The sequence below is a fragment of the Macrobrachium nipponense genome, chromosome 10 (assembly GCF_015104395.2).
Source record: "Macrobrachium nipponense isolate FS-2020 chromosome 10, ASM1510439v2, whole genome shotgun sequence".
In the NCBI taxonomy this organism is placed as follows: Eukaryota; Metazoa; Arthropoda; class Malacostraca; order Decapoda; family Palaemonidae; genus Macrobrachium; species Macrobrachium nipponense.
Window position 1 is genome coordinate 19,798,311 of NC_087204.1, and position 13,263 is coordinate 19,811,573.

At 37.5% G+C, this 13,263-nt stretch overlaps 1 protein-coding gene across 1 annotated transcript in view; it reads right to left on the reverse strand.

Annotated features, from left to right (window-relative positions):
* Window positions 1–1,233: 1,233 nt before the first annotated feature.
* Window positions 1,234–13,263, reverse strand: part of LOC135223448 (esterase E4-like) — a 28,772-nt gene continuing 16,742 nt past the window's right edge. The window contains exons 11-13 of the mRNA XM_064261848.1: window positions 3,713–3,940; window positions 2,894–3,029; window positions 1,234–2,666 (exon numbers count right to left, since the gene is read on the reverse strand). Coding sequence (XP_064117918.1) covers window positions 2,526–2,666; window positions 2,894–3,029; window positions 3,713–3,940 — 505 coding nt within the window. The 3' untranslated portion in view covers window positions 1,234–2,525. The remainder of the gene's footprint in view (window positions 2,667–2,893; window positions 3,030–3,712; window positions 3,941–13,263) is intronic.

Here is a 13,263-nt window from a genome sequence, read left to right on the forward strand (position 1 = left end):
TATCCAAATCTCAAATCTTAAAGACTTCCAGGCACACTGTGAATAATTTAGGAGAGATGGGGTCTCCTTGTCTAACTCCTTTCTCAATCAGGAATTTCTCACTATCTTTATGAAGTTTTAGGATTGCTGTACTTTCAGTATAGATATCTTCAAGTATTCTTCCTTTTGATGGGCTTTCATTACTGTTGAAGTTTCGACGGAATAAAAAGCTTCCTCAAAGTCTACAAATGCCATACATAGTGGTTTGTCATTCTCTGTTGATTTTTTCCTTTAGCTGGATAATTACATGGATATGGTCAGTTGTTGAATACCAGCTTCTATAACCTGCCTGCTCTCTTTGTTGATTAAAGTCTAGCTGTCTTTCTATTTGGCCTAATATGATCTTTGCATATCTTTTATATATTAATGAGAGTAAACTTATTGGTCTGTAATTTTCAGGTCTTTTGTGTCTCCCTTTTTGAATTAATATAATGATAAAGTTTTTCCAAGCTATAGGTAACATAAGATGAATGTTGTTATTTTATTGACTTGCTTATTTAGCGTATCTATTGTTTTCATGTGCATTTTTCTCTACTTCTGTTCAATGGTCTTTCACATTTTATGGGACAGATTTGCTCCTTATTTTGGTTTCTGAGTATTCTGATTATTGGTAATGAAAAGATCCTTATTATCATCAATTTATTTGCTAGTTTATCTAATGATAAACATAATTATCTTATTGTTATTAGTTTATATCTATTGATATTCTAGTTATATAGTGCCAAAAGTTTCTTCGTTACATTTCTCTCATTTTTACAAATATATGCATTATATTCTGTGGAGGCTTCCATTTAAGAACCTATGCTCATTATGAATCGCAATTTTAATCGAAAAAAGATGAAAACCATCCGTCATTCTCCGGAACCCTTCAGGTATGTGATGTCACATTGCGATTCTGGCTCTCCTGTTCTTGTGGCACCTTTGTACAAGAAGGTGAAGGCACTGGATAAAGGTGAACCTCCTGGAGACACCAAGGTTTAGTGTTTGACTTTGTCTTCATGACTGGTACCATGTCTGAGAGAGATGAGAGTGGGGCAGATGCTTCTGCATGATTACGAACTTTGTCGTTACTAGGTTAGATGAAGTTACCGTTTGGAGTTTAGTGACATAATTGATTGAGATAAGGAGTAGGAAAGAATTAAATCTTTGCTTATCATGGCCATTTGTTGGTTAGCTTTTTGTTATTATCATTAGTTATATATATATATATATATATATATATATATATATATATATATATATATATATATATATATATTTGGTCTATCACATTCATCCTATTCGATTGAGTGGTTTTTATAGTTTGGGGTTCCAGGTTTGCATCCTGCCTCCTTAGGAGTCCATTGCTTTTCTTACTATGCGCACTGTTTCTAGTAGCACACTCTTGTGCATGAGTCCTGGAGCTACTTCAGCACCTAGTTTTTCCAGGTTCCTTTTCAGGGGTCTTAGGATTGTGCCTAGTGTTCCTATGATTATGGGTACAATTTCCACTGGCATATCACATATCCTTCTTATTTCTATTTTCAGGTCTTGATACTTATCAATTTTCTTTCTTTCTTTCTTTCTTTCTTTCTTTCTCATCTGGTATCATTATTATTAATATTTAGAAATCAAGACCACAATAATTTTTAGACATACAAAAGCCCGGATAAAGGAGAAAGAAATTATTCCATGTTATGTGGGTATTGATTTCTTAAGCAGTCATCTATACTGGAAAAAATAAAGCTATGGATAGAAGGCAGATAGGGTCATCAATGGAGAAAATCCTTTGGGGATCATAGCATCCTTTTTCTATGCATTTTGTTAAATAGGCGAGCCATTTCTATTGCTGAAGAAAGTACTACTTTATCTTATATGCTACCTTCTTGATGATAAATAACTTGTGCTTGCATAAATATAAGAACATTGATATCCAAAAGTGACCAATTTTCCTTTTATTCTTGTTTCCTAAAACCCAGGGATCCACAAGATGGCCTGGAGAACTACAGCAAAACCGGTATTCTGAAATGAGAACCACTTCAGCCCCGCCATCCTATTGGTTACTACAATCTAGCTATTAATCCAAGAATGATGCTTAGACCTTCCAGAGAAAGAGTGCCTTAAAAATTTTACTCTCCTTCATTTTAATGTCTATGAGTGCAGTTCACCAAAATCTTAAATCTAATATTCTGTTGTAAAATTTATTAAAGTGTCACTGAGCTATTCTATTCATGCACATGGTATTGAATATCACCTTGTACTGAAAATCTTTATAAAAAGAATTGTTTACGGCAAAAACGTTTTCTTTAATTACGAGTAATGTATAGGAGAATTAAAGGAGGCGATTTTCTTTCACAGGAAGAAAACTCAAGTCTCAAGGAATCCTTACATAAGAATATCGACTAATCTGTAAATTGTTAGAGATGGTAGTGCGTTATTTTGAAATAGATTCTTCTTGTTGCTGTTGGCAGAATACGATAATATAAACAATCATAAAGACAGATCTCTTAAGGCGACAGATCGCAATGCTCGTTGGATCGGCATTCACCCATAATGGTTTGTTTGTTGACATCTTGCAGAATCTGACTCGCGCGAAAGCCATGCCGTAAATCTGGGTTTGGCACAATATTCCTCCAGAAGTTTAGTTCCTGTAAATAAAACAATTTTTCATTCTTCTTACTGATTCTCGAATTTATTCCTAAACTCATTCACTTTCTGTAGAAACAAAATTATCTTTCTTGCTTTCTTTACACAGGAGACAAAACCATCACAAGGATTCAACATATGATGATTGATGAATTTGTTTAAAAAGACATCAGTATAATGATGAAACATATATTTATTTACCACCAATTTCTAAAATTGCATAACTTACCTTCACATTAAAGGGCCTATGTACCATGGAGGGCTCAACAGCTATCTCATAGTAGCCAACAGGCTGGTGAGGTACAATAGGTTCCCATTTTGGAATGTCCCCCAAATAAAATCGACCCAAGTCTTCTTGAAGATTTCTGGAAAAAAAAAAAAAAAAATTTCTCATAAATAACGGGTGTAAAAAAGATATTTCAATTTGTGTATGCCGCTGGCAGTTAAGAATCAAGAGCATTTCTTATTTTCATATGTCAAGGAGTGCGAAGATTTTCAAGTCTTGATTTTGTTGACGTACGGTCTTTTCCCACAAAAGGAGATGGTCCAAAAGTAAATGAAGCCAATATAACTCCCCTAACCAAACATTCTAAATCTGATGAAACTTCACAGGATTTTCATCTACGTTCTTCTCTTCTATGTCTGTTATAATGGCCATTCTTCTTACTACTTCTACTAACTTGTACTTCTTACTACTTCTAATCACTCAGCATTCAATACAGACTTATTTACAGTTCACATACCTGAGTATATTGATTGTAGAATTTTCATTTATGGTTGGAAATGAGTTTAACAAACCCTCAAAAGTTCCTATCTATATTTTTAACTTTGAATATTGTATTACACTACACAATAAATTTAGTTGCTCTGTGGTTATTATTATTATTATTATTCATAATGTGTATATATTTACATGCAGCATGAAAAAAAGTCCAATACCTTAACAAGTAAGCTTTCACAAAGCATAACTTCCCACATGTGAAAGCAGAGAAAGACATATGAAGATTTAAGACTACAAGATTGAAAAATAACAGGGCCCAAAACTCACCCAGTGATGATGAAATTGGCCCACATCTGGAGAATCATCTGGCCCACCCTCTGATCTCTGCTGGACTCTTCCTTGAGGACGTAAGGAAAATCGAAGAGGTAAAGGAGGTCATCACCATGGGACACAAATGTATCAAGAGCCGATGTCTTGATTCCCATCTTCTTCAGTTTCTTATAAAGGGATCCTGACCATGTTGGAGTGTTGGGGTCGCGGTGAGTCATGACAGAACTGTCGAAAGCGAGAACAAGACAGAATCAGTTAACTTCCCATTCATGATTCGTTTATTGCTGTGGTCGATGGAGGAAATCACTTCATAATGCATAAGAGAATTTATTTTACTCTTTTACTGGGAAGATTTCTCTAACTGGGTCAGCTGTTGTCTTAACTTATATATTTGCACACATCTACATACACACTCATACACATATATTTTTATATATAAATACAAATATATCTGATCTGCTGGTATAGTGTTTACTGTCGTGGTATACCACTTGGATGATCCCCTTCGGTTAAGCATATATGAAAATATATTAATTCCGAGGTAGAGCGAATTAGATATTAAAGGACATTGTAGTTCGATATATGTATATGAATCACGGAAATGTGATATGACTTATAGATTGGCTACGTGCTGTCAAAAGCACTACAAACGCTACCGGAGTCGAGGTGGGTTGATGTTGTCTCCAAACCAACGAATTACCTGCACGTGAAAGGTATTTGAGGGTGAGAGGCGACATGAACTTTTAGCCTCTTGCGGTGGTGTGGTAGGTAAAAGCTTCACTGACGTTCCTGGATTTGAAAGGCTCCGTGGGTTCGCGCCCCGGTCCAGGCAAGTCTATTATCGAGAAAATATTCCCCTTCAGTTAAGCATATATGAAAATATATTAATTCCGAGGTAGAGCGAATTAGATATTAAAGGACAGTGGTAAGCCCTCAATTATGTATAGTCAATCCGGAAAAGTGATTATAACTTATAGATTGGCTCGTGCTGTCAAACAAAAATCAAAGCCACTACAAAGCACCGGAGTCGAGGTGTGTTGATGTTGTCTCCAAACCAACGAATTACCTGCACGTGAAAGGTATTTGAGGGTGAGAGGCGACATGAACTTTTAGCCTCTTGCGGTGGTGTAGAAGGTAAAAGCTTCACTGACGTTCCTGGATTTGAAAGGCTCCGTGGGTTTGTGCCCCGGTCCAGGCAAGTCTATTATCGAGAAAAAATTCCCCTTCAGTTAAACATATATGAAAATATATTAATTCTGAGGTAGAGCGAATTAGATATTAAAGGACATTGTAGCTCAATATATGTATATGAATCACGGAAAAGTGATATGACTTATAGATTGGTTACGTGCTGTCAAAAGCACTACAAACGCTACCGGAGTCGAGGTGGGTTGATGTTGTCTCCAAACCAACGAATTACCTGCGCGCGAAAGGTATTTGAGGGTGAGAGGCAACATGAACTTTTAGCCTCTTGCGGTGGTGTAGTAGGTAGAAGCTTCACTGACGTTCCTGGATTTGAAAGGCTCCGTGGGTTCGTGCCCCGGTCCAGGTAATTCTATTATCGAGAAAAAATTCCCCTTCGGTCAAGCATATATGAAAATATATTAATTCCGAGGTAAAGCGAATTAGATATTAAAGGACATTGTAGTTCGATATATGTATATGAATCACGGAAATGTGATATGACTTATTGATTGGCTACGTGCTGTCAAAAGCACTACAAACGCTACCGGAGTCGAGGTGGGTTGATGTTGTCTCCAAACCAATGAATTACCTGCGCGCGAAAGGTATTTGAGGGTGAGAGGCGACATGAACTTTTAGCCTCTTGCGGTGGTGTAGTAGGTAAAAGCTTCACTGACGTTCCTGGATTTGAAAGGCTCCGTGGGTTCGCGCCCCAGTCCAGGCAAGTCTATTATCGAGAAAAAATTCCCCTTCGGTTAAGCATATATGAAAATATATTAATTCCGAGGTAGAGTGAATTAGATATTAAAGGACATTGTAGCTCGATATATGTATATGAATCACGGAAATGTGATATTACTTATATATATATATATATATATATATAGATATATATATATATATTCATATATATATTATATGTAATAAATACATTTATAATTACATATCTGTAAATAGCATCCATGACCTAAGGGGTCATTGGTGAATTAGGAGCGTCCTACGTGACAATCCGAATCTACATCACGCTGTGCAATGCTTGCAGTAGCCTGGTTTGCATTTGGGTACATCATCAGTTTATGTCTCTGTTAACTGATCACAACACCTTCCATGGGAAGCGGTTAACCTGTTAACCTGAGCCGGCGGACTACTTATTCTTTTTTATGTGTAAATCGCTGAGATAGCTAGTGTTTCGCTATCGACACGATGCTTTGAAATGTTAGTTCTATTCCAGTTATCAAACGGAGCGGTCATCTGACCAAACCATCTCTCTAGTGATGGAGTTGAGAAATAAAGCTGTTTTTAAGATATCAACTTCCTCCATTTGAATCATCTCCCTTATTCTAAGAAGAATCAACTTTACTAAGATATAACGTAGGCGAGAAGAGAAGTAGAACCAACAATGCTTACGAACAACAGTCGTAAGAAAAGACAATCAATCTTTCGCCAAAGCGGAAGATAATATATGGTGGCAAGCGGAAACCAACATACACAAGAACCATATAAGCCTACCGAAGAATTAAAATCATCGAAGCCCAGCTATAAGTCAATAATAAACTGAGGAAACAGGATCTTCAATCAACATGCAACTGTAAACATCCTATGAAGACGAAGATATGTCCTTCATCGAGACGAATTCAAGCATCAACATCGACGTTTAAGTGAACGACTGTCATCACATATCTCCAAGAATCAAAAACCAGACGCGAAGCAACATCGAACATCAACGGAAAGGAAGAAACCAACATAGGAAACAACGCGCGATCACAAGCAAGGACGTGGAGATTAGGCCAAGAGGAAGCGACGCGAGAGAGAGAGGGAGGCTGTGACGTCATGGGAACGTCAACAATCTTTTGCCATATATACCAGAGCTAAGTAGATCCTTTATCTATTCAGGTTTTTTCTCAGTGAAGTGTTGTACATCAAGAGTTGATCGTCCAGTATTCCAGGGGTGAGTTACTCAGTTTTAATCTTCATTCATTACAGGAATCAATCTTCAACTACGAGTTCTCGCCCGCAGATTCTTTTTCTCATTGTTGCTAATCGCTTTTTCTTCCAGGAGTTCTCCGAATAATATCTTTATCAAATTATCTGTATTAATATTATCTTTTTGGGGGGATTTTCTCATTATTTGCAACACATTTTTACTGTATATAGCATATGCGTTTACGTAGTGGTCATGTGTACTCTTATAGATATTTTGATAGAATCGCAAGGAATAGGAGTGATAAGAAAAAAGTAAAAGTTAACATGGCAACTACTGCGGCTGGCAACCCGAATGTAGTGACGCTCGTCAGCGCGAGGTCAGCAATAGTACCTTTTCAAGGTCGGGTCAATGGGTTCCTGCCTCAAAACGTTGAGGCATGGATCTCATCTGTAGACGCTCATTTAAATGCAAAAGGCATCACAGACCCATCTGTACAATTACAGGAAGCCAAAAGCTTCATAGACTTTGCTAAAGGAGACGCAAGTGCATATCTAAGAGGTGTTTCTTTCCAAGAGGCGGTTACATGGGACGAGTTCAAAGTTAGGTTACGTGCTGTGTATGGCGGTGAAGAGGCTTTAGACGTAGTACTTGCTTTAAGGAACATCCTTAATCAAGCCTCTATGACTCAGCTTAATGTTGTAGAGAGGGCGGCGCTAATTGCCGACCGGCTAAATGAATATCAAGTAAATTTAAGTAACTCCGCGTGGGTTACAAGTTCCAAAATCGCCGTGAAAGATTTTATACGTCTCATTTACCTCACGAGCATGAGTCATGTTGCCTGAAGCTTTAGTGCGGTGTTTTGACAAAAAGCTGCAGCCCAACAGTACGGAATTAGATGTGTATAAACAGATCAAAAAACACATGTCTAAATGTACTGACCTTGATCCCTTGCTTACTCAAGTTTTTGCAAAAAATGAGAATAAACCACAACAAGTAAACGTGGTCAATAATAATCAAGCGGCAGGGATGTTTGTTATAACTGTAAACGACCAGGTCACATGATTTCAGACTGTCGGACACGTTTTTGTTCAATATACAACAGTTCCACTCATTCATATAATCGTTGCTTCTCGCAGAATCAACAGCAGAATCCTAAAAACACGCAAACAGTTGCCAATGAAAACAAAAAGAAGGGTCCTCAGTACTTTAAAAAGAAACAAGCGAACAGTAATGCTGCTCAACAGCAGAAACAAACAAATCGTGCTTCAAGTAACTCTGTTCCTGGGCCGTCTAGCCAGAACTCGCAAGGTCAGGCAAATTTTCCAGGAGTGCTAACCAAAGCAAATACCACGTAGTAAGCTCCAAGGGTGGGAGAGGACGATGTTGGGTCATTAACATCAACATCCTTTGTATCAAATAATCAATTTAATCATTTATCAGATCATTGCGAGGCAATCGATTTTCCTATGAAACACACGGCCGAATCCAAAAAATCTGTGCAGGTTCCCGTAGATTAGCAACAAATTCATGCAATTATAAGTCAAGATGAGTTACACCCAACCTTACATGCAGTAAATTTGGACCATAAGTCATTTACCTTATTCTTTGATTCTGGTAGTCCACGTAATATCATGGATTTGCGGACTCATCATTTGATTTTTTCGAACTTTCCTATAGAGAAGTCCGGAGTAAGACTCTCGGGTATAGGAAATAATGAATTAAATGTGGTAGGAGTAACTCATGTTCAGTACAAGGTCGGTAAGCGCACGTTTTCCGATACCTTTATCGTTGTACAAAACATTGATATGTATCCCGCTGTAATTATAGGATACCCGTCTATGGGCACTCAAAACATTACCTTAGCCCCTGCAAAACACGGCGTGTATATCAAAGGAAAATTCTATAAGTCTTCTAATACCCTAAAATCAGTTTTAGATAATAAGGAGACAGAAAATAGAGTAGTAACATACATTGAAGAACCAATCACTTGTCTCATGACACAAGAAATCATTCATGCGACCCAACAGAATTTTCGCTCACCCGTAATATCAGCTTGCACGCAAACTCTTGAGCCGAACGTAACTTCGAACATATTAGTGCGTGTAAAGAAAACCTTGCCGGGATCTGAAATGTTAATCCTTTCCGACACTCTGAAAACACACGGATTATCCGTCACACAAGCCATTTATACAGTCGGCTCACAACAACAATGTAACATCGAAGTCTGTAATCATTTGAATACCACTTTAGTAATCCACAAAAATCAACATATCTTGGAAGTGGAAGTTTATAAACATCGCATTCTTACCGTAGCTGAGATCAATCACGCTCAATCAGTTGCAGATGAATCCCTTTTGCAATCTATAAAAAATAAAATCAATAAAGACATTCAAGAAGAAGAAATTCAGCAGAAATTTTTTAATCTTTTAACTGAATATCATGATGTTTTTTCCACTACGGATGGAACCTTAGGAAAAACGGATGTCATCGAGCATCAAATAAGGTTAAAAGACAAACAGAAAGTTATCTATGTACCTTCGTACAGACTTCCTATGAAATTCCAGAATGAGATAAATGAGGAAGTAGGTAAAATGCTAAAAGAAGGAGTCATTAGGAAATCAAACAGCCCTTATAATTTTCCGTTAATAGTTGTACCGAAAAAAGATCAAACTTGGCGAATTTGCGTAGACTTTCGTCGCTTAAATGAGGAAACAATCCCTGACCGATTCCCAGTGCCATGTACTAGGTCAGAACAAATATTTTACCAGTTTGGACTTACTCAAAGGCTTCCATCAGATTCCGTTGGAAAAAGAGAATATCCCATACACTGCCTTCAGCACAGCCAGGGGACATTATGAATTTTTGCGTATGCCTTTTGGATTACATTGTGCTCCCATAACTTTTACTAGAATGATCAACATTGTGTTTGGAGACTTGTTAGGAGATATCCTACATGCCTATATGGACGATCTTGTAATCTTTTCTAATACCTTAGAAGAACATCTACGTAAATTAGAGTTAGTGCTACAAAGACTAAGACAGCATAACCTAAGGGTAAAGATAAGTAAGTGTGAATTTTTTAAAACAGAACTAGTCTATTTAGGTTTCACGGTGTCTAGTCAAGGTCTTAAAGTAGTCCATGATAAGGTATCGGCTATCCGTAACTTTCCGATACCTACTAACGTCAAGGGAATACAGCAATTTCTAGGATGTAGTGGCTACTATTGGCGTTTTATACGCAACTACTCAATCATAGCCGCTCCCCTAACCGATCTTATAAAGAAGGGCGTACATTTCATATGGTCTGAAAAACATCAACATGCGTTCGATACCTTGAAAGATGAACTGTGTAGTTCCCCTATCTTGAAATTTCCTGACTTCGGTAAGGAATTCTTTATTGCAACAGACGCCTCAGACCTAGGAGTAGGTGGTGTATTGCTTCAACAATATGATAAACAGTTTTTCCCAATAGCTTTTTATTCACGTAAACTGAGACCTTCCGAAAATAAATATGCAGTAATAAGACAAGGAAGGGCTCGCTATTAATTCACTAGTGCATTTTAAGTTCATAATATATGGTTATCCCGTCAAGGTTCTCACTGATCAAAAGCCCCTAACCGACTTCTTTAAAGGCTTTAGTCACAGCCCTAAGCGAACTCGGTGGCATATGATCATCCAAGACTTTGGTGCGAGGATCGGGTATTTACCTGGGAAAGCAAATATCATTGCTGACGCATTATCACGCAACCCCTCGTCATCTTGTACGGAGCCATTAGCTGAATTAATAGATATATCAACCTCCATGCCCATTGTTAAAACTATATCTGAACAGGAAGATCTGGGCTGGAGTGCTGAACTATTACAGACGGAACAAAGAAAAGATCAGCAGTTAGAAAAAATCTTAAACGTGTTAAACGGAAATCCGAAGGAAAAGGAATATATAAAGTATAAGCAGCAGAATTATATAATCAAGGATAATATCCTGTGTAGATCCGTGACGAGGAAAACCCGCAACACACCACAGTTGAATAATGACCAGGTGGTGGTACCGATTTCACTCGTACCCACTTTCTTAAAATGGTTGCATGCAAATCCACTGCATGGACACCCGGGTTTTTCCATCATGTCACAGAAAGCCAAATCCTTATTTTATTGGCATACGATGCTTACAGATATAAAAAAGCACATAGCTAATTGTCGCACTTGTCAAGAATACAAAGGGCACACGAAGACACCTGTCAGCCTAGGGGCTTATCCCGTGCCAAATCAACCCTTTGAAAGAATACACTTAGATTTATTAACAGGGTTTTACGAGTCAGACAGAGGAAATAAGCACCTCCTAGTAATCATAGATGCCTTGACTCGATATACAGAACTGATAGCGCTTAAAACTAAAACCGCAGTCGAGTGCGCTAGGAAGTTTTACGAGTCAGACGAGGAAATAGCACCTCTTAGTAATCATGGATGCCTTGACGCGATATACAAATGATAGCGCTTAAAAACTAAAACCGCAGTCGAGTGCGCTAGGAAGTTTTACGAGTGCTACATTTGTAAACATAGAATTCCACACATGGTCATATCAGACTCTGGCGGAGAATTCAATAATCACTTCCTTAACTCCTTGTGTGAATTCCTTTGCATAAAGAAAATCAATACCATGATCTACCACCCAGAGTCTAACGGGCTAGTGGAAAGGGCAAATCGTAAGGTTTTAATCATTTTAAGGGTCACCTTGGGGGGATGGACCCCAACTGGGACATTGCCATACCTGCGGTACTAAGCGCTTAACTCTTAATCACTCATATCATGTATCTATTAAAATGTCACCGCACGAGGCACTGTACGGTACCCCAGCTAGAACGCCTTTTCATGTATTAACGCCTACAACCAATTTATCAAATCCTCTAAAGGATGTTATGGATGCAAGCATAAGTCGATATAATATACTTCGTAAGAATCTAGAAGAATCACAAATTATAATGAAAAGAAATCATGATAAAATAGCTAAGCCAACTAGAACATATGCCGTGGGCGATAAGGTATACATACAAGTATACGTAGGTAAAGGTTTAAATTATAAACTGACACCTAAGTTTGAAGGCCCGTTTAACATTTTAGAAACATTAACGGCCAATAGATTTAGGGTTCAAAACGTATCCCAACCCACTGATATGAGAATCGTTCCATTGGCACATATCAGAAACTATAGAAGGGTAGATGAAGTGAGGGAAATTTTTGTATCTATGAAACTTGTATAATAACATATATATATATATATATATATATATATATATATATATATATATATATATATATATATATATATATATATCATATTTGTATGTAAACATATTCTTTAACATGAGTTATTACATATATTTTACTCATTACAGGTTTTCAAAATGAATCTGTTATTGTTAGGAGTGATATTGTTCGTTCAGACATCTTTGTCGTGTGGGAAGAGCGCTAAAACGAAAGAATTAGAGTTTAATCATGGCACTATTATAGAAAGAACAGAAGACGTTTTCATTACCGCAAGTAATATAGTCATAGAAGTAGACATGCAGGCGATATTTCTGCCTGAGGATGACGTCCTTAACCTAAAGAATGACCTGTTGAGGTTTGCTGTTTCGTTAAGGGAAATGCACCAACGTTATTTTCCTGCTAACTCAGAGATTTCGCTAGCTCAAACCCTAAGCGTCACGGAAATGTTATCATATGACTTGCAGAATAAAACCGCCGAGGCAGAAGAACTTGCTCGAGACCTGCTGATGTGGTCTGTGCGGCACAATACTCTTGAACGTCGCAACCCACTTATATTTGCTGGATTAAACATCTTGGGATCTGTTGCCAGTTTAGGCTTAGGAATTTCAAATCGTCTTAAGATAAATAATCAAAATAAGAGAATTGAGTTTTTGCAACATAAAACCGAATTAGCTTTGTCCGAACTGCGTAGCCAGTTATCCTCAATCAATCAAATAATGAGTTTGGTGAACGAACATTCTAGTGATATCGATCAGATTATGGAAGTACAACACTTGCTGGCTACGTTAGCTTATTATAGTTCGAAAATAGATCATATCCATACCAAAATATTACATTTTATTGAGAAATCAAAGGACTATGTAGAAGCTATTACGCTAACAACAAAGGGTGTGTTATCCCCACACCTTATGCCTATTAAAGATCTGACTTTAACTTTGGAGAACGGACGGGAGAAACTAGGTTATATTCCTTTATTAGATGCCCATAAAATAGAGTTTTATTATAGCTTAATATCAGTAAGCGTTGAAAATTACCGGATAATGATAACTATCCCCTTTGATTCTTCCGATGCCTGGCAATCATACAAAATAGCACCGTTCCCAACTTTCATGACGAATAACTCAAGTCCAGTAATATCCAATCTGACGGGACATGTATTGATTTCCCCTGATAAGAA